Source organism: Molothrus ater, chromosome 8, assembly GCF_012460135.2.
Source record: "Molothrus ater isolate BHLD 08-10-18 breed brown headed cowbird chromosome 8, BPBGC_Mater_1.1, whole genome shotgun sequence".
Classification (NCBI taxonomy): Eukaryota; Metazoa; Chordata; class Aves; order Passeriformes; family Icteridae; genus Molothrus; species Molothrus ater.
In genome coordinates, this window is record NC_050485.2 from 3,018,640 (window position 1) to 3,039,463 (window position 20,824).

The 20,824-nt window shown below is 51.6% G+C and overlaps 2 protein-coding genes across 4 annotated transcripts in view; both read left to right on the forward strand.

Moving 5' to 3' along the window:
* Positions 1-2,986, forward strand: part of P4HA1 (prolyl 4-hydroxylase subunit alpha 1) — a 29,360-nt gene extending 26,374 nt beyond the window's left edge. For all 3 annotated transcript variants that reach the window (XM_036385541.1, XM_036385538.1, XM_036385539.2), the window contains exon 15: positions 359-2,986. In XM_036385541.1, the coding sequence (XP_036241434.1) occupies positions 359-429 (71 nt within the window). In that variant the 3' untranslated portion in view covers positions 430-2,986. The remainder of the gene's footprint in view (positions 1-358) is intronic.
* A 4,725-nt stretch (positions 2,987-7,711) lies between these two features.
* Positions 7,712-17,075, forward strand: PLA2G12B (phospholipase A2 group XIIB). The gene is given in 5 exon segments (XM_036385545.1): positions 7,712-7,804; positions 7,806-7,947; positions 12,948-13,036; positions 14,172-14,337; positions 16,957-17,075. Coding segments are annotated over 5 exon segments (609 nt in total).
* Positions 17,076-20,824: the final 3,749 nt, after the last annotated feature.

A 20,824-nucleotide genomic window follows, 5' to 3' on the forward strand; every position in this document is an offset into this window, starting at 1 on the left:
TGTGTAGAAAGGAAAGGAATACTATCTCTACTTTAAGAGTTTTTGTAGCCATGTCTACTTTAAGAGTTTTTGTAGCCATGTCTACTTTAAGAGTTTTTGTAGCTTTGCAGCTATACTGGAAGGGTTTTTGGTTGGGTGGTTTTTTTAGTTAGACTAACTTCACAGATTCATGCATGGCAGTAGGGTTGGAATGAGAAAGTCTTTTAAAGCCCCTTTCAACTCAAACGATTGTGTGATGAAAACCCTTTAGAGAATTAAAATAACCCTGTGCTTAAGCAGAAGCTGGCCTAGAGCACGTTTAGTCGAGCAGCAGAGGAGCTGAGCTGTGCAGTGATGCAGTCCCTTTGTGTCTTTGCAGTCTCCAATAAGTGGCTCCACGAGCGGGGGCAGGAGTTCCGCCGGCCGTGCACGTTATCGGAGCTGGAATGAGGCAGCCCGGGCTCCCGAGCACTCAGGGTGTGCAGCTGCACCCTCCTGCCAGTTTACAACTGACTAACAAACACTCCACTACAGGTTCACCCAGCTCAGCTGTGGACAGGACAAACGTGCTTTTGGTTCCCTCCAAATCCCCCCCAAGGTTTATCGACAGAAAATACCGAGGCTGACAAGTGTTACTGAAACAAACAAAAAAAAAAGGACAAAATACAGATAAATACAGATGAGGGCCACGACTTACAGTGGTGTTGTGTGTGGTGTTCCTGTCACCATCATCCCTCTGAGCAGTGTGGGCAGCCAGGGGTTGGCTGGAGTCCTCCTCACACCTGCCAGGCTTAGGGCAGGATCATTGCCTGGGGGGCTCCCTCCAAGGAATGCTGAATGAAACCCTTTCCTATTCCTCAATTCCCACACACTTGACTCTTTGCTTTCCTAGAGTGCCTGACCACTGCAGGCTTTCTTTGCTGGAAAACAGGCTATTAGCATGTTTTAGCCTGGTTTTCCACTTCCACAAAAGCCCCACTTTTTAAACTTGTCTTCCTTCTCAGCCTGTGTGGAGAATTTGGCTCTGAATCTTGACCACATGACAGCAGTTCCACAGGCAGAGTCAGGATGCTTCCCCAGTGTCAGAGCAGCCTGGGAACACCCACAGCCCATCTCCCCTCCTCTTCTGCAATGTTTGTCCTCAAGAACAAATGCTGCTTTTGTTCTGTCCTGGCAGCCAGCTCTTCCCTCTGCTCCTCGGGCAGTGGGGATGGGGATGTTCCCACCTTCATTAATCAAAATTGTCGTGCCTTAGGACACTGGAATTTCAAACTGGTTCTGAGACTTCAGGTGCTGAGGTAACACAGAGTCCTCACAGAATGCTCCCTGCCCTCATCCTCCTCCCAGCTCTCGAGGTTTCAGGAGAAACCCTCAACCTATTTATAGTCCTGAACCTTTTTTAGATGCAGGCTCACTTTCCTCAACCCTTTCCCTTCCACAGGAGGATTTTTAGCAAAACATCCAAATATCTCACTAGCATGAGGACAAAAATCAAAGGAAGCTGCACCTGCCTCTACCTGAACAGTCCAATTTTCTGGATGATGATGATTTTACTGATTTAGGGGTCAAGCCTGAAGTCTTTACCAAGGGTAAAATTCCAATTTTGGTTAATTGAATTTTCTGCCTCAATAAAATCTTGACAGTTGAGCCAAAATGTACAAAACCTATTGTTAAATGTGCTAGAAATACCTCTGGATTACTGGGAATGCAGTTTAAGGTACTATAGTTGGAGGAACTGCATACTTTCAGAAGGTCTTTGCTGGAAAATAATTGTTCAATTTCTACTGAGCCTGGTAGCAGTGGGACCCACAGATCTGCCCCTCCTTAGCCCTGCACCTTCCTGAACTTTGCCTGGCTTTGGCAGCTGGAAACAAGGTCCATCCATAAAGTGAGAACACAAAGTCTGCACAGTCCCACCTCACATCTGCACTGCTCATTCACCAAGAGCAGGAGCTGATCTGAAATTCACCCAGAACTGCATTAGCAGAGCTGATCTTTGAGCACTAAATTGTAATAATTTAAAAAACCCCAAACCCATAAGATTTGTGCCTACCTGAGTTTTCTCACTGTTTTATCTGTCTCTCTTCCTTTCCATGGTTCTCTCTTTTCTCTTTCCCATCTCTTAGTTTATTGAGCTCCAAAAAGGTAACCATGGCTGCAGGTACCTCCCACCACATCCCTGCAGGTGAAAGGGGACAATGAACAGTGGGAACAGTTGGGAATTCTGCCTTTGGGGCATCCAGAAATGCTTGTAGGAAAGCCAGTCCTACCTAGTAAAGGAGCACAAAACAAAATCCCTTGTATTGCCATCAGGAACTGGTGTGGAAAGCACCTGATTCGCTCTTGCTGTCCCATCTTTGTTCAACAGTCACCAAAGCATGAGAAAAACCAGAGTTGGGGAATTTTGTTCAGCAGTTCCTCACCTCAATACCAGTGAGTACTCCAGTGTTAAACAGCATCAGTCCCAGGCACTGCTTGGGGAGTACAAATGTTCTGCTGCACGACTTTTTAAAGCAGTGAACCATTCACAGATAATTCTTCAGGAAAGAATTTTCTACTTTCGACAGTAGAAAAATTTTACTTGGTTAAAGGAAAAAAAAGGAAAAAAAATCTCTCAAAATTAAATCTCCAGTCTGCTGGGACACATCAGGAATGTTCCAGATTATGACAACAGGGTTGGCTTAGATTTTTAAACTGCAGACAATCTCTGTTTCCTCTCCCTCCACTGCAGTGGTGTCCATGCCTCCAACATTGACTGTGTAAGGGATTACACTGGTGCTGCTTCTGCCTTATCCCATCATTTCTCAGAGGGCTTTTGGATCCCCAGTGTGGCTCCTGTGTGAATCTAGTTTTGTATTAAACATGATTGAAAACTGTCTGGGCTCACAGTGACTGACAACTGCCTTACTGTTACATTTTTTTGTAATAAAATTTTTAATGTAAAAAAAAAAAAGTGAACAGGCTTAAAATAAAAGCCACTGCCATTAGCAGTGAGAAATCCTCCACATCCAACTGTCCTCCTATGTGGCTGCTATAAATCTGATCACACAGAGGTTTATCACCAGAATTTTATCACCATTTGTGGAAACCAAGCTCCTCTGTTTCCCTTCACCATCTCACTGGGCAGGTGCAGGAGCTGCTCCTACCCTAAATTTCTGTTCAACCCTAAACTTTGTGTCTCCACTGGGAGCACACAGCACTAAAGGGCTGTAAGAGGGGAGGGCACATAAAGCTGGGCTGAAAGCAGGGTCACCTGCTGAGGGTCCCTTTTCAGGGGTGGCAAATCTATTTTGTGAAGATCAAACAACCACTTACCCTGGAATGGTTCTAGGGAGGGGAAGAAAGCACCAGAGACCCCAACAGCACAATAAACTCACAGGTGGGAAGGTCAGGCTGGCCTCTTCCATGACCTAAACCTCTGGGGTCTGTGCACCACAGCCATCCCTGGGCTTCACCCTGCAGAGCAGTGGAGCTCGTGCTTAATTCCCATCATCAGGAACCTGCAGAAAGCACAGCAGGGGCTGCTGAGGGGGCTGGATCCTTTTCCTGAGGAATGGAGCCTGTGTGCTGCCCATGGGGCTCTTGGCTCACAGGTAGGGAGGGCACTGCCCCAGCACAGCTGATGGGAGCCCACATTTGCAATAAGCCTGAAGAGCAGCAGCACTGTTTGATTTTGGAAGGGTGCTGGAGTTCCATGCCCAGACACCCTGTGCTGCTGAGCTGCTGCTCTGCCCCTGCCAAGACAGGTCTGGGAGCAATGAAGGGCTCTGGATCAGCCCTGTCCCCCCCCAGCCAGTGACCTCCCACCGTCCCAGCTGGGTCCCTGGGGCTCTGCTGGCACAGCTGCAGCTGAAGGGTGACCATGGGGGTCACCAGCATGGGAGGAGCCCAGCAAGGCTGAGGACCCCAGCAGCTGCAGCTGAACAGGCAGGGTAAGGTCAGAGATAGGGAAAAAGGCCTGTCAATGTCACAGGGCAGGAGAAGATGAAGAGAAAGGAAAGGGTCTGACAGCATCATAGAGTCCCAGAATGGTTTGGGTTGGAAGGTACTTAACACTCATCCAGTTCCACTCCCTGCCATGGGGAGGGATGCCTTCCACTATCCCAGACCTTGTCCAGCCTAGCCTGGGACACTTCCAGGGATCCAGGGGCAGCCACAGCTCTTCTGGGCAGCCTCCTCAGGGCCTCACCACCCTCACAATGCAGAATTTCTTCCCAATATCCCCATCTATCTCTGCCCTCTGTCAGTTTGATGCCCTTCTCCTGTCACTCCAGCTCTCTTGGAGCCCCTTTAGACACTGGAAGGGGCTCTGAGGTCTCTGCAGTTTTCTCTTTTCTAGGCTGAACAATCCCAGCTCTCCAAGCAGAGCTGCTCCATCCCTCTGCCCATCCTGGTGCCTGCCCTGGACTCTCTGCAGCAGCTCCAGGTCCCTCCTGTGCTGGGGCAGCTCTGCAGGTGGGGTCTCACCTGAGCACAGGGGCAGAACCCTCTCCTACAGCTGGGGGAAGGCAGCACCAGGGACCTGCCCAGGGCCTCCCGGAGGGGCTGGACCTGCCCACACACCTGAGGGAGGGGGTCTTGAACCACCCCCTCTCCCGGCTGCCGGACTCTGACCTGGCTCCGAGCACTCGGGGATTTCACCATCGGCCCGCAGCTCTCCTCCCCATCATCAGTGACTCATCTGGGCTTTGGAGCAGCCACGGATCACCCACTAACCCGAGCCACCAGCTGCCTCTTCCCCCTGATAAACACCCACCAGCAGCTCCCCGAGCCAGCCAAAGCCGGTGGAAAAGGAGCTCGGTCCCTGTATCCCATGTCGCCCCCAGCAGAGCGGCACGGGCAGGACTCGGGCACAGCCAGAGGTGCAGGGAAGGAGGAATGCAGCACAGGAATGCAGCACAGGAGCTGCAGCACAGGAGCTGCAGCCCGGCTCCTGATGCGGAGCCAAGAGGGCTTTTCCAGCTCCATCTGGGATGGGGCTCATTGCCACAGGGACACAGGGACAGGGCGGGTGCAGTCCCCTCTCCCTCGGAGCCCAGGGGCGCTGCCAGGAGCCCGCAGTGTCCCGGGAGCGCTGACTCACCGCGGCCCGGCCGCGCTATATTTAAGCATTACGGAGGCAGGAATGAATGCACGCAGGCAGGAGCCGCCTGTCCCGAGGTCAGCACCAGGCTCAGGAAGCAGCTGTCAGAGTTCACCACCGTGGCCAAAAGCATCTGCACCCCTTAAATCTTCAGAGAGAGAAAAGCTGGCGCAGGGAAGGGGTTTTTGTGACTGCAGTGGGTCAAAGGCAGGGCAGAGAACCTGCGGGGTCCCCCTGTGCACATCCACAGCTCCTCGCTGCTGCAGCTGCTGAGCCACGCCCCGAGGGAAAACTGGAGGTCACTTTTACCCAATCCCACATTTTTCCTGCTCTTCAGATCTTGCAGTCTGGGTGCAACCGAGATATTTGCAGCTGGACTGAAAAGCTCTCAGGAGATTGGCTCGGGGAGGGAAGGAAGGAAGCAGAAGGAAGGAAGGAGAGCGGCTCATCCCCGGGGCAGGGCAAAGGGGCTGCCACGTTTTGGAAAAGCAGTTAAACTGCTTTTTACTTACCAACCTTTACTTCGAGACCAGTGACAAACTAACAGGAAAGTTTCTGACTCCTCTTTACTCAAGCTCTGCTCTCTGCCAGCTGCTCCCTCCCCGCCCTGCTCGGCTTTCCCAATTCCAATTGATTTTGCAAACAGCCTGAGTGCTCCAGAGCCACCAGCTCCAGGCTGCATGCCCTGCTCATGCCACATTCCCTGTGCTTTGCCTCCTCTGCAGTCCTGCCAGCATTTTTTCCCTCTCTCTTCGCCTTGGATCAGTCAGCAGGGACCAGGGGATGACAAAGAAAGCTGTGTTCTGGAACTGCCTCCAGAACAACCCTAAAAGGCTCTGCATAAAACAGGACACCAGGCACAGACACCCAGAGGCTCTTACACATTTCCAAGCTAGTCCCCAATAGCTGGTTTGCTCTTTTTTACATTAATTTCTGCCAGGCTGTTGGCAAAGGCTGGGAGCACTGGGACTGTGAACTGGAGTGTCAGGCAGGGCAGGGACTGAACCAGCAGAGACACCAAAGGCTCCACTCACTGCAGGACACAGCGTGGGACTCTTGGATCCAGTTTGCCCTGCCCTGGGGCTGTGACAACAAATTCCAGGGGCCATTTCCACCCACGACTGACAGAGCAGTCCCCAGCATGGTCTGAACAGCAGGAGAAGCCCAAGCTCTCCAGTGCCCCTGCAGGGAAGGCCTCACTTCCCCAGCACCCCCTCTGCCACGTGCCAGGGGTGACACAGATGTCACAAAAGGCTTACTCGAGGCAGGGATCTGCTGATTCCCAGCTGCCCTTTCCCAGTGTTCTCTGCATCTGGGTTTATCTCCCCAAAGGCAAAGCTGGTCTGAGGTTCCCTGGGAGCTCCTGCACTCCTAAATGTCCCCTCACCCAAAAGTCAGCCCTGGCAGACTGGGCCTCAGAACAGATGGAACAAGCAGGCAGCAGCTGCCTCTGGCTCCACACCATTGCACAGCAGAGGCACTAACCAGCTTGTGTGCTCCCTTCCCCTCTTCTCTGACTTACCTAAGAAACCAAGACTTGGCTGTGGTTCCTCCTCCTTATCTCATGTCTGGAGCTCTTCACCCAGGGCCATGTGCAGAGACACAGGCAGTACTGTGGAGCTCTGGCCCTTCAGAAACTGCAATCTCCTGCAAAGCAATAAAATGCCAGAATTTGCATTTGTGTTTGAAATGCCTGCAGCCCAGCTCCTCCTGAGAGGCAGTGCTGTGCTGGGGCACATCTAAAAAGCTTCCTAAGAGCAGCCACAACCTTTCCACACCATTTTCCTTCTCAATTCTTCGTGAGTGGTTTGATTTGTCTTTTGCTGTTGGTTTTCACTTGGTTGCTTTCTTTATAACGAGCAGCTTTGAACCCTCCACCAGCTGAGCAGGCCCCTGGGTCCAGGCAGGCCTGTCCCACTCCTGATCCAGGAGCTGCAGCTGGCCCACAACCCCTTCCCTGGCTCAGGTCTCAGTGCCACCCTTTCCTCCTGGTCACAACCTTTACAGGTTTAATTTACCTTACACAGGAGCTGTAACAACCAGCCCTATAGCATCAGCCACACCAAAGGCAGTACTCACCTGCCACACTGATCCTGGAACTGGAGGTGATGCCAAGGCATGCCCTGAATGTAGTGTTTGTCCCAAACTTCTCCAAGCTGCTGGATCAACCCCTCAGAAGCTCTGTGGGCCCTTGGGATTTGCTAGGAGCAGCACACCCAGCAGCCAGGCTGGGTGAAGCTCTCATCCCTCCCCTCCATGTGCCCAGGAGGCCTGGGGAAAAGGCAAGGTGTGCTCCTCAGCCTGCCTGAGCAGCAGAAATTTTGGACAGAGAGGTACTCCTCATGTCCCAGCAGGCCGGGGAGGGAGTGCAGGGTCCCTGGGGGGACAGACCCCGCTCAGGGGTGAGGGAGGGTCCCCCGGGGGAGCTGCAGCCATGGGGACCGAGCGGGTCCCGGCGGGATTGTGCAAACTCCCAGCTCAGGGAGCTGAACCCGCTCCGTATCTCGGCGCTGCACTTTGCACCCCGGCTGCCGTGACCTCAGGCCGGCTCCCCGGGCAGCGTTTAAAGTCCAGGCAGAGCGGTGCCGCTGCCTCCTGCCCGGAGCAGCTCATCCCCGCCGCTGCTGCCCCTCTGCCCCGGCCCTGAGCATGCGGCTGCTGCTGGGGGCAGCGCTCCTGTGCCTCAGCCTGCGCCCGGGCCACGGCTCCGAGGAGGCAGCGCCCGACAGCCCCGGGCACCAGGGACTCGCAGGCAGCGCCATCCTATTCCGACTGGGGCATCGACACCATCCGGGATGGCTTTGAAGCGGTCAACAGCTACTTCGACTCCTTCTTGGAACTGCTCGGGGGGAAAAACGGTGTCTGTCAGTACCGCTGCCGATATGGTGAGTGAACCTCACTGCTGCTGCCTCCTCTCTCCTTCCCTCTCCTTCCCTGCGGCCACGAGCAGCTCCTCCTACCGAGGAGCTGCCCCCGGCAGTGCCCGGGGTCACAGCTTCTGTGCCAGGGCCAGCACAGGGACACCGAAGCTCCTTCCCCAAGAGCAGCCAGCTCTGCAAGGCACCGCAATGAGCGCGCAGGACACAGGGGAGGGAGGATGCGGCTGCTCCTGCCAGGGCACACCGGTACCAGGGCACACAGGGCACACACGGGTACCCGGGCTGGCAGGGCATACCGGCACCCGGGCACACCGGTACCAGGGCACACAGGGCACACAGGTACCAGGGCACACCGGTACCAGGGCACACAGGGCACACAGGTACCAGGGCACACACGGGTACCAGAGTACACAGGTACCAGGGCACACGGGTAACCGGGCACACACAGGTACCCGGGCACACACAGGTACCCGGGCACACACACACCCGGGCTGTCCCGCTGCCCGGAGCCTGGCACAGCACAGGGAGGGGAGGCTGTGCCCTAATCTCAGCAACCTTCGGAGCGTCCTTATCCAGCAGCTGTGAGCTGGCCACTGCCGCGGGCTGCAGGAGGAGGAGATAACAGCGGGACAAACCAGACGTCACCGGGAGGAGCCTTTAGTGCTCGAGGCAGAAGGAGGCAGCTCCTGCTTGCTTTGGACTGCACTTTGTGGTGGTTTACCAAACAGGATTAGTTTGGTTTGTCTGGGGGCAGGATGAAGGTCCCCAGGACCTCCCCGTCTCGGGAGGGCAGGGCAGGGCAGGGGACAGAGCTGGGGTGCACAGAGCTGCAGGGTGTGGGGTGACAGGGCCACAGGCAGCACTGGCCATCACCAGGGTACCTGCTGGAACCAGGAATGACCTGCTTAGGAACCAGCCAGGAGTTTCCCACAGAGTGTAACCTCTCCTCAGCCTCCTACAACTGTCCCACAGCAACACCTTGTCCTGTCACCTCAGCCTGCCCAGCCCAGCTGCCTGTCAGCCCCTTGCCCCACAGCTTCACCCCACACCCCTAGTGACCACCTGGGAAAGATGCTTGTGAGCACAGAGGGATTTCAACCCCTCTCCTCCCCAGGGCATTGTTTTTCACAGACAGACTCAATGCTTTGGGGAGACCCCACTGACTGAGTCTGTCTGGATCCCATGGGCCTCCTGCTCCTCCCAGGCCAGCAGGCAGGGCACTGGGACAAGAGATGCTGCAGGGCTGGGACCTCAGCTCCCTGCCAGGGGAGGAGGTTAAAATCACTCTCAAAGTTGCTGTTTTTAGTTTTGTTTCATAAATAATGTCACAGAACCATAGAACAGGCTGAGTTGGAAGGGACCCATCAGGATCATTGAGTTCAACTCCTAGCCCTGTGCAGGATACCCCAAGAGTCACACCCTGGGCCTGAAAACATTGTCCAAACACTCCTGGAGCTCTGGTAGCCATGGGACCACTTCTCTGATGAGCCTGGAAGTGCTTCCAGTGTTCAACCACCCTCTGGGTGAAAAACCTCTCCCCAACATCCATCTAATGTCTATATATGTGTCCTCCCCCTCCTGCCAGCTCTGCTCTCCAGGCCCCACACTGAGAACAAACAGGGAGCAGCAAGGCAGGAAGCTCAGCCCCATGGGATTGAGGGAGCCAGGTACCCCAGCCCATCACTGTGGCCTTGGTCCCTCAGTTCTCTCTGCAGCAGCTCAGGAGGGCCATGTGTGTCCCCAGTGCCTGGAGCAGGTGGCCCCCAGACCTCCCATCAGGCAGCCTGTCCCACACTGACGGTGTGGCAGCCCCAGGCCATGTGTGTGACAGCCTCCTAAAGGTCCCCACCGTGCTCCAAACTCAGAGCAGAAAGGACCTTGCCCTCCTTAATGCAGAGACTGAAAGCCCTGGCATGGGGCTGGGACTGCAGTGTGCCTGAGGCAAGGCTGATACTCAGAGCTGGTTTCAGGGAGCCTCAGGACTCAGCACACCATGCAGGAGTTACTGCTTTTGGACACATCCAGGGGGCTCTCCCTGCCTGTCCTTGTGGAAAGCATCTCCAGAGAGCAGCACAGATCCCTGCTCACACCCTTACAGGAGCAGTGTTTTACCTAGAAAGGAAAACAAGCCCATTGTTAGCCCAGTTCTCACCGTCTGCTGAGCAGCTCATTAATCACTGCCTGAAGGAGAACACTTCTGAAATGCTGCCCACGTGGCTCCAAGGGGCTTGCTGGACCCTTCCAGGACCATTTGTCCTTGCTAATCTCTGGCACAGACATTGCAAACTGGAGAGGAGAGGATGCTGGGATGCTCCCAAACCAGTGAGATCCAGTCCTTGCTCAGAAGGATGAACACAAACCATCTTTGTGCTGAATCAGGGCCTGATTGCTTTTCCTCCCTAGGCATGAAACAAAAATTATTCCTTCTACTTACTTTCATTCCAGCCAAGAGATACCAAAAATAGCTTATTTTGGCTCAGTAAAGGTCAGGACTCACCTGTGATTGCCACATCCATCTCCAGCTGAGCACGTGGCTGTTCCAGCTGCAAGCCTCTCCTGATTTTTCAGCAGCTACTGAGGTCTGAAAACAACCAACTTGATGGATGGCTCCCTTAAATCAGGACATTAGGGTTACACTAGCATTTACTGGCAAATATCCTCCTGCTTACAAAGTCTCACTGGGCATCTCAGGGGAAACAAAGAGCCTGAGCTGGGAGTGAAGCCCTTGTAGCTTCCTCCTGGCCAGGCAAGACTTCATTGCCCTGCTCAGCACTTGGTCCTGAAGGGCTTCAGAGGATGGGGAACCTCCAGGCTGTGGGAAAAGAGCCTCCAAAGCCTGTCTCCAACAGGGATGGATGTGTGCAGGCACCTCTGCTCAAAGCCTGCCCCTGCCTGGGGGCACACAAACAACAATGGACCACCCAAAAGTGCAAGGAGCCCTGGGACCACCCATTCACCCAAAAATACACTCAGCTCCCCCTGCCAGTGTCCCAGCACTGCAGTGCCTGAACCTCCTGCATTGCCAGCAGCTGCTCCAGCCAGCTGGCTGCTTTCCAGCCTCTTGGAACAGCTACAGCAGCCTGGGGGCATTAAAATGCATCAGGGAAACTCAGCTTCAGTTCTAGGGCTGTGGCAACAAGGCAGTGGCCTGAAATCTATATCTTCTTGTCTGTAAGGATGGGCAAGCAATAAATGATAACAGGAGCACTGAGTCAATGGTTGTAGAGAGACAGGAATGCCTGATATTCCTGTTCTGCTTTGGTTTCCTGTTACCTACAAAACAAGATGTGGGAGAGAGGTTAATTGTGGTGTCTTGGACTTGACCTAGCTGAGAAAGAGTACAAAGGGGCACTTTATAAGTTTTAAAGCTCTGTTTTGCAGAGGGGAGGGGACAGGTTTCCTACAAGGGATTATCCTGAAGGCAGTTTGATGTTTTGTGGATCTGCACAATCCTTATTTATATGAGGGGTTTTTTTCCTCAGGACAGCTTTCTAGAAGCTATTATACTATTTCTCTTATAATAGCTGTGACTTCAGCTGAATTGAAGATCTGGAAACACAGCTATTTTTGGCTGGGAACTGGATAATGGAGGTAGAACTGGATAACTGGATGATCTTAAAGGTCCCACCCAACCCAAGCCATTCTGTGATCTCCACATCCCAAAAAGTCTCACTCCTACTCAGACTTGCCATTTTAACCCATTAACTGTTCCTGGTTTTTACAATCAATTATTTTTTATATTATTTTTACATTCTTTTACATTTTTTACACTATTTTTACAACCAATATTTCAAGCAAGACACTCAAATTTGACTCCATCCTGCAAAACCCACAGCGATTTTGAACTTTCCTCTGCCTCCTGCATCAGTTCAGGAACATTTGAATTCTGAATCCCAGTTCTCACTCCCTTCCAAAAAACCATCAAGGTTCTTTTGGAAGGGGAAAATTGCCTGTTGGCATCTCCCAGCTGGACAGCATTTCAGTTTGTTATTTATTTGGTAGCAAATCTGTTATTTGCTATATATATATATATATATATATATATATATATATATATATATATGTATATATATTTAAGCAAAACAGCTCTGGCAAAGTTTAATTGAGACGTGCTGGGAGCACTCCTACATGGGTCCCTCTGAGGCTTTTGGCTGCAAGGCCTCCCCAAGGGCACAGCAGATTTATGGCTGAATTAACCACTGGCATTTCAGGTACCTGAACAGAAAAATGGGGAAAGTGTCTTAAATAATTCCTGGTGCTGACAAGAAGCAAGAAGTGGAAATGCAGTTTAAAAGAACCCAACCCTGCCTTGAAGGGCTGAATTAGATCCATTTTATGTCTGTATAAATTCTCTAGCCCTGCTCAGGGAAGCAGAAAGTTAACCCCTGATGTGACTGGCTCCAGAAGGCTCAGCTCACACAAGTTTTTTTGGAGCATTCCCTCAGTTTATGTTTTCCCAGAGCAGGGACAGCAGCCAGGGAATGGCTGGAGCTATGTTGGAGCAGAGTGAGGTTGGATATCAGGAAAAGGTTCTTCCCCAGAGGGTGGTTGGGCACTGAACAGGCTCCCCTACAAAAATCAGATTAAATGCTGCTGGAAGGTACTGCTAGAGCTGGCTGTGAGCTGGATTCTTCCTGCATTGGGTAAATAATTATTCACAGAGGGAGTTCTTGATCCTTTATGCATGTTAAGAAGGAGACTGAGGAAGGTGCAAAGATTAAAGGAACAGAAATGATTTGCAAAACATGGCAGGGCATCACCATGGGCAGAAAATGGACCAAGACCTGCTCAGAGCAAGATCAGACATGCAAGGTCTGGCACAGTTTGGGGACATCCACAGCACACCAAGAGTCCAAGAATGAGCTGAGGATAGAAAGAAACCCCCTTGCTGAGCTAGCAGTGTTTGGGGATGCAGACCAAAGGGGAGTGCCTGTCACTCCTTGCTTTTTGAGTCCAGTCTTGGGAAGATCAACTTTCCTAACCCTTGTCCTGTCTTTTCTTCCCAGGGAAGGCTCCCATGCCACGGCCTCACTACAAACCACAGGAACCCAATGGCTGTAGCTCCCATTTTCTGGGGCTCAAGGTACCTGAAAGTGTATGTACTGTCCCAGCCACCGAGCCCACAGGATGCAGCTCTCCAGCACATCACCAGCTCATCATTCTGGGCAAGGAGAAGGCAGGGCTGGGCTGTGCAGTGGCTGACAATAGCCTATGTGCACACAGCAACACCTGAGTGCATCCTCCACACCTGCCCCCCCACCTCTTCCCACACTTTTTGCCTCTGCCAAGCACTGAATGAAACCCAGAGTCTTTAATACTGCTCCTGCTCGTTATCTTAAAGGCAATTAATGAACACATCGGAATCACCAGGAAAAGCCTTCCCAGGAGGCTCTCAGAGCAGGGATTCCTATTTAGCTCATGCATTATTGCTGCCCAAGGAATCTGCAGCAATTAGGCAGATTCCTGCTCTGACAACCCCTCTCTTTGCAGCTCATTTTTCATGTTAGGTTTAATTCCTGAAACTCTATTTCACTGCAAACCTTGTGGGCATTTCTGTGGTGCCTTCTCTGTACCCAGGCAATCATGAGTGCAATGAAGGAACAATTCATCTCCTAAATTTTACATGAGGAAGGGCAAAAAGAGGAATAATTCATAACAAGCTAACAAGTGCAGTCTCTCCAGGAGACAGGTCTTCTGCCCTATCACCCTCAGGGTCATTAGCTAGGCTTACAGGGAGCAGAACTCCCCTGACCATGCTGCGTTTGTCTTTGGCCTCAAGTGCATCTCTGAGAAATAAGGCATTAAAATATTTATGGCACGTTTATTAGGCAAAAAGCAGGACCTTGTCAGGTTGTGGGAAAAAGAGGAAAAGAAAAAAGGGGCCTTTGCCACTGTTGGCAAGGACATGGAGCTGTCTGACAGATGCAAACTAGAAAATGGTCATGGAGGGGCTGTTTGCCACCTCTCTGCCACATGTTGATTCCCTGGGACACAGAGAGAAGAGAATGTGATGTAGCCTGCACTGAGCCTGCACCACTGACACCACTGGGCTGCTCCCTCACCCTTGTTTAGATGGTGAAGGAGCAGCACACATTCCTCCTGCTGCCCTGGCTCTCAGGAACAGCTTCTGGAGAAGGAGCCAGCTGGGCTCTGCAGCAGCTCACCCCATCACAGCTGTGTGAGCCCGAGGCCAGGAGCCAACCAAGGGACACCTCTTTTCTCTTTCCCAGCTAGACCTGGGGATCCCTGCCATGACCAAGTGCTGTAACCAGCTGGATGTTTGCTATGACACCTGTGGGGCCAACAAGTACCGCTGCGACGCCAAGTTCCGCTGGTGCCTGCACTCCATCTGCTCCGACCTCAAACGCAGCCTGGGCTTCGTCTCCAAGGTGCAAGGTAGGATCCTGCCTCACATCCCCTGGGCAGGCAGCCTTTCCTTGCCAGAACTCTGCAGTGGGGAGCAGCAGCTCTGTGCTGCACTTGTCACAGGTGGGTGAGAGCACAGAGATCTGCCCCCTCTGCCACACACCTCTGGCCCAAGGCTGGAGACCTACGGTTATTTGCATTTGGAAAACATTACAATGTGTGAAAAACCCCACAAACAGCCCTGGAAGTAATTGGATGCACTCCCAAACAATTCAAACATGGGCAGGAATCCTGTCAGGGGAGGGAGTCCTGTGAGAGAGAGTAGGGTTAGGAGTAGTGTTGTGTTCAGTGATGGGATTTTGGTCCATGCAGTTATTAGGGTGGATAGCTTTAGGACTTTGATTGTGTTTAGGGTGAGGAAAACGGTTGCAGTTATTACAGTGTCCAGGTAGAAGTTGAGGAGGGTGAGTTTAGGGTTGTAGATGATAATGATTGCTATTCAGCCCAGGTGGGAGATGGAAGAAAAGGGTAGGATTTTTGGATTTGTGTTTGGTTGAGTCCTATTCATCCTCCCAGGCCTGCTGAGAGGATAGCTAGGATAGTTAGGAGTGTGGGGTTTCCACTTCCACTAATTTATCCAATTAGTTGGATGCACTCCCAAACAATTCAAACACCTTCATGGGATACCAAGAAGCCTTCCAGGGCCAGTGAGACACACACTGAAACCTGTATATGGCCAGGGGCCAGCAAAACAGAGAGAGCCAAGGACAGGGATCTGGTCACAGATAAGAGATGGTGATGGCACCAGGGACACACCAGGCTGGGGGGTGGCTGAGCCAGTGCAGGCAGCTCTGGATGGCTCAGAAGTGCTAAGAAGCTCTAGGGATGTGCCAGCAGCTCAAGTGCCACCCTGGTTTTGCCTAATTTAAAAGCCTCAGCCTGCAGGTCTGAGAAGAGCTTGTTTGGTAACCTCTGCTGATGCCCTGCTCTAGGGTATCCTTAAATATGCATTTGTTGTCCAAAGGTGCAGCCTGAATAGGACACACAGGAAGCCTGCATGACACCAGTAGATGTCTGCAGATGGCTTCCTACCTGGTCACATATAAATGCATGGAAAGAGTGCCCAGGCCAGCAAGAGAAATCAAAGACATGGACTGAGACAAAAGTGCTACAGGCTGAGCACAGCCAATCTTTCATGGTCACCCTTATCAACAGCTCCTCACACAGCCAACTTCTTCCCATCTCTTCAGATTTTCCACTTTTTCATATGTTCCTTCTTGCTCTCTGCTTGCAGCAGCAAAGCAAGCCTAGATCCTAGGGGGTTAAGGTGGAGCAGAGCCCACCCTCCTGGGCTGAGCCTGGCAGGAGTGGATTCCTCCCTCCCTCTGTCCTGGCTGCTGTAGGAGGCACAGGTAACACCAGTGAACCTCTGAGCCATCCTCCCCTCGCCTTGGGCTCTGCAGATCCTGTCCCCAGGGCTGCTCTGAGCAGCTCCTGTCACAGCCCTCCTCCTCCTTCACAGCTATCCCAGCTCTTATCTGGCATCCAAAGCCTTGCTTTTCCCACTGACTCACCACAGCCTCTCCAGTGCCTGCCAGCTCAGCAGCCTCCTAGGGAACAGGAGCTCTGAGGTGCTTGGAGAGGCTGAGATAAGAGAAAACAGTCCCAAAGGCAAGGCTTTCCCAGCTTCACCATGCATACAGCTATCAGTGCTGGTGCCAGTAAACAAACCCTAAAGATTTACTATTAACCTATTTATTTACTGACAAGCACTTTCAGGGTTGTTTTTTTGGGTGAGGAGGGGCTGGTAGTCAGGCAGTCAGCTGCTCCAGCTGCTGTAGGATTTTTCATGCTGGCTGGCAGCTGGCATCATAACTCCCAAAAAAGCCCAGAAAGGTTGGTCAATAGTGACTGTAGGCAAAACTCAGAGGAGAAGAGTAATGTGGAGGGCTCCTGGGAAATCTGTTTGGTAAACAGTGCTGTTTGCAGAGCCCCAGATGATCCATCAACTAGTAGGTAATAAAGGAGGGTTTTAGGGGGGAGAGAAATTAGTGCCACCCTGGGAGAAGATGTGGCCACAGCTCTCTTCACATAGAGCAGCAGGCACAATTTTTCCCAAGGATTTTTCCTGGGGAAGGCAGTGAGAGGCACAGAGAGAAGACAAAAAAATTCTTATCTCTATTCACTGCTCTTGTTGTTTTGCACGTGTGGAATGTGTTATGGAGATTGTTTACCTGAAGTGATTTGTTAATTAGACACTGCTGAAGGTTGTTTTGATTCTTTGACCAGTTGGATCTACGTGTGTCGTGACTGTCTGAAAACTGTCACTGGTTTTTCTTTAGTATCTCTGTAGTATAGAATTTCTTTAATACAGTTTTAGTATAGTATTAGTGTAATATAGTATAGCTTAATAAGGCACTTATTCAGCTTTCTAAATGGAGTTAGAACACATTATTCCCTACACTAGAGTCACCCTGCATCGATAGGAAGAGAGAAGGGAACCTCAGGATTTATAAAAACCCAGTTCCCAGAGAGAAAAGACAACAGCCCACACTTCCAAGGGCAAACCCCACAGAGCTCAGAGCAGGGCTGGGGCTGGGGTGCTGGGAGTTGCCTGTCCTTACCTGGCCACCCTGTCCTTCTCCACAGCCTGTGAATCCATGGCAGACACGGTGTTCAACGCTGTCTGGACCCTGGGCTGCCGGCCCTTCATGAACAGCCAGAGGAGCGCCTGCATTTGCAGCGAGGAGGAGCGCGATGAGCTGTGAGCAAGAGCAGCCTGCCAGTGTCTGTGAGGCCCTCTGCAGCACAGACTCCTGTCAGCTCCTGTCAGCCTTGGGACAGGCACCTGAGCTGCTGCCAGAGCCCCTCTGCAGCACAGACTCCTGTCAGCCCTCAGAATGGGCACCTGAGCCACTGCCAGAGCCCCTCTGCAGCACAGAGACTCCTGTCAGCCCTCAGAACGGGCACCTGAGCTGCTGCCAGAGCCCCTCTGCAGCACAGAGACTCCTGTCAGCCTTGGGACAGGCACCTGAGCTGCTGCCAGAGCCCCTCTGCAAGCACAGAGACTCCTGTCAGCCTAGGGATGGGCACCTGAGCTGCTGCCAGAGCCCCTCTGCAGCACAGAGACTCCTGTCAGCCTAGGGATGGGCACCTGAGCTGCTGCCAGAGCCCCTCTGCAGCACAGAGACTCCTGTCAGCCCTCAGAACGGGCACCTGAGCTGCTGCCAGAGCCCCTCTGCAGCACAGAGACTCCTGTCAGCCCTCAGAACGGGCACCTGAGCTGCTGCCAGAGCCCCTCTGCAGCACAGAGACTCCTGTCAGCCTTGGGATGGGCACCTGAGCTGCTGCCAGAGCCCCTCTGCAGCACAGAGACTCCTGTCAGCCTTGGGATGGGCACCTGAGCTGCTGCCAGAGCCCCTCTGCAGCACAGAGACTCCTGTCAGCCTTGGGATGGGCACCTGAGCTGCTGCCAGAGCCCCTCTGCAGCACAGAGACTCCTGTCAGCCCTCAGAACGGGCACCTGAGCTGCTGCCAGAGCCCCTCTGCAGCACAGAGACTCCTGTCAGCCTAGGGATGGGCACCTGAGCTGCTGCCAGAGCCCCTCTGCAGCACAGAGACTCCTGTCAGCCTAGGGATGGGCACCTGAGCTGCTGCCAGAGCCCCTCTGCAGCACAGAGACTCCTGTCAGCTCCTGTCAGCCTTCGGGAGGGGCACCCAGGCCAAGGCATCCAGAGCACCCTCGGGGCAGGGCAGAGCCAGCCCATGGACAGAGGGCAGCCCCACTGCTCCTTCCCAAGCCCACAGGATCCCATGCCAGTTCTCTCCAAGGCAAGCAGGATGCAGTGCTGCTTATAAACACAGGACTTACCCTAAATACATGCTATTACCTCCCCCCACCCTGTAACTCTCTAATTTGCAGTGCAAGGCAGGAGGTTTCTGCAAGCCCTGTGAGATTCCCAGTGCATGGATATGCAATGTACATTTTTGTACCCCTGGTGACAGACTGAAGAGGGGAAATTTGCTTTCAGTGCATTGCTCACACCCATCCCTGACACTTCCCATCCTGTCATTACATACCCTGACAACCCTGCAGTATTTAAATAATTGGTGGACCCTAAACTGATTTAGGACATCTGGAGATTTCTTAAGCATGAGTTAAGGAGAAGGGCTTGAGGTGTTTGTGGTACCAATTGATATTCAGGACCAAAGCCCAGCATTTATCAGATGTGAAATCACAGCACTCTACCCCAGTCTCAGGAGAGGAAGCCACTTTTCTTCTGCCAGTGTCATCCACATCTATTTAATTACTTTTCTCCTATAGCATTTAACAAAGCTTTGCCCTTAGGATCCCTTTTCACACAAAATGGCTGGATATCCATTTCCATCTCTAGCACAAGCAAAGCAGGAGGCTCACAGTGGACTTGGATGAGATATTCCAAATTCTGGAGCCTTATCTGTCAGGTGACAGGACTTATGTGCTACCTCTGTGGGGCTGCTATCAGCAGCCTCAGACATCCTTCCTTCTAAAATGTGGTTAATACTCCCATCTGTTATGGGGAGCTTTTGTTGCATGCAAAACCAGAATTTCAAGTGGTGCATGGCATTTTGCCTCCACAGAACATTGGCAGAGAGCTTTCAGCTGGGTTTCTTGTTGGAAGGAAGTTGCTGCTGGGTGTGTGCGTGCCACGCCACGTAAATATTTCAGCGGCTCCTGCAAACATATTTATGGTTGTGTTCTTCCATCTGCCACAGAGAAGCTAAGGCTGCAAAAGGGTGATTTAACAAGAATGGAAAGAGTCTGTCTTGGTTGCTTTTCTTCCAGTTTAAATGGGTTTAAAATGTATGCATGGAGCTATAAATTATTTAAGCCCTGTTCCTGTTCCTGCCAGTCATCTTTGCCTCACAGTGAACAGCAATGAGATGTTCAGCTGGCCCCAAGTGGGCTGGAACAACAAGAGCCCCCTGGTACCAGACCAGGAAAATGGAAGTGACTGCATGGGGTGTGCTGGGATGTTTTCCATCACAGAGGACTTCAACACTGCTCAGATGTAATGAGAGCTTTTCCTAGCTGGGCTGATGCCACTGGACAGGGAATTCTGCATTGCTAAGGTTCACTGCTCTGTCAGAGCATGACGCTGGACAGACAACCTTGATTATCCAGCTAAGAAACACCTGCTTTTGGCTAGGGATGGGAAGGAAACATTCCTCATCCCAGACACTGCCCAAACTTTGTATTTTGCTGGTGAAATAGTGCCTGTGGCCAGTTTAAATGTGAACCTACTCCAATGATTAAATGACAAAAAAGAAGTTAAAATATCCATATTGTCTAGGTTCCATAGCCAACTGCATGGCAAATATCTTCAATTATCTTACAGTTCAAGTGATATCAGGTTAAAGCCAGGCAACTGCTGGCATGTGATGACATACACTGGAGAAATCAAAGGGTTCTGAACAAAATCTCTGAACCCAGACTCTGATGTGCTGGAGATGTCACTAACATAAATCATCACTTCTCCCTGCTTTCAGACCACCATTGATCCCAAACCCTAGAGTCTGCTGCAAGCAGTCCAGCCACTGAATCAGTTCATTTTTCACTGTGCTAATCTGAAAAACCCCACACCAGCAGCTCTACGAGGAAATATTTGAACCTTCAAGTGGTGTCAGTGACTCTGGCAAAGCAGTAGATAATCCTGTGCAGGAGCAAACCAGAGCATGAACCCAGGAAACCTGCAACCAAACTAAAAACTGCTTCCCCTCCGTGCCACTCCTGCTATCCACTGATGTGCAGCCATGGAAGCAGCTGACCACAGCAATCTCCAGGTTGCTGCATGAACCTTGGGTCATCCTCAATTCCACCCTGCTCTGGACACAAAGACTCTGCTTCGTTCATCCTGTGGCTTCCTCTTGACTTTGTGCATTGGCAGGACTGTTTTCAGCTGCAGAGTGGAAAAGCTGCTTCACAGGAATTCATCAGGAAGAACCAAATAATGTGCACAATAACTGAAATAAGCCAGGCAAGGAACTTCTCCCACCATCACTCCCCCTACATCTCTTCTATATAAACAAACAAGACCAGTTGATTCTCCAGAAGGCACCAGATAATTAATTTCATTTCCCAGCTCTTGTTTTATCAAAACAAATATATTTAGCGGAGGCTGCCTGAACAAAGAAGTGACAGTGGGAAACTGCCCCTGTGGTCCTAATGCAGATGTGAATCAGCAGAACAGCAATCCTAGGAGAAGCCTTTTTCCTTTCTTTTTCTTTCACATATGGTTGGATAACACACAGAGTATCTTTCCATTTATACCTACTTATCATCATAGAAAGATTTTTGTTTATTTTAATACACACACACACATGTATTTCCAAGATTGGAAAAGCAGCCATGAAGCTATTAAAAAAATTATTAAACTCTCAGCCATTAAAAGTTCATTCCTCACTGGAATTTCACTTGCCAGAACAAATAAATCTGTGAAATAGGTTGAAATGTTTGAGGTGATTTGTGACTCCTTTC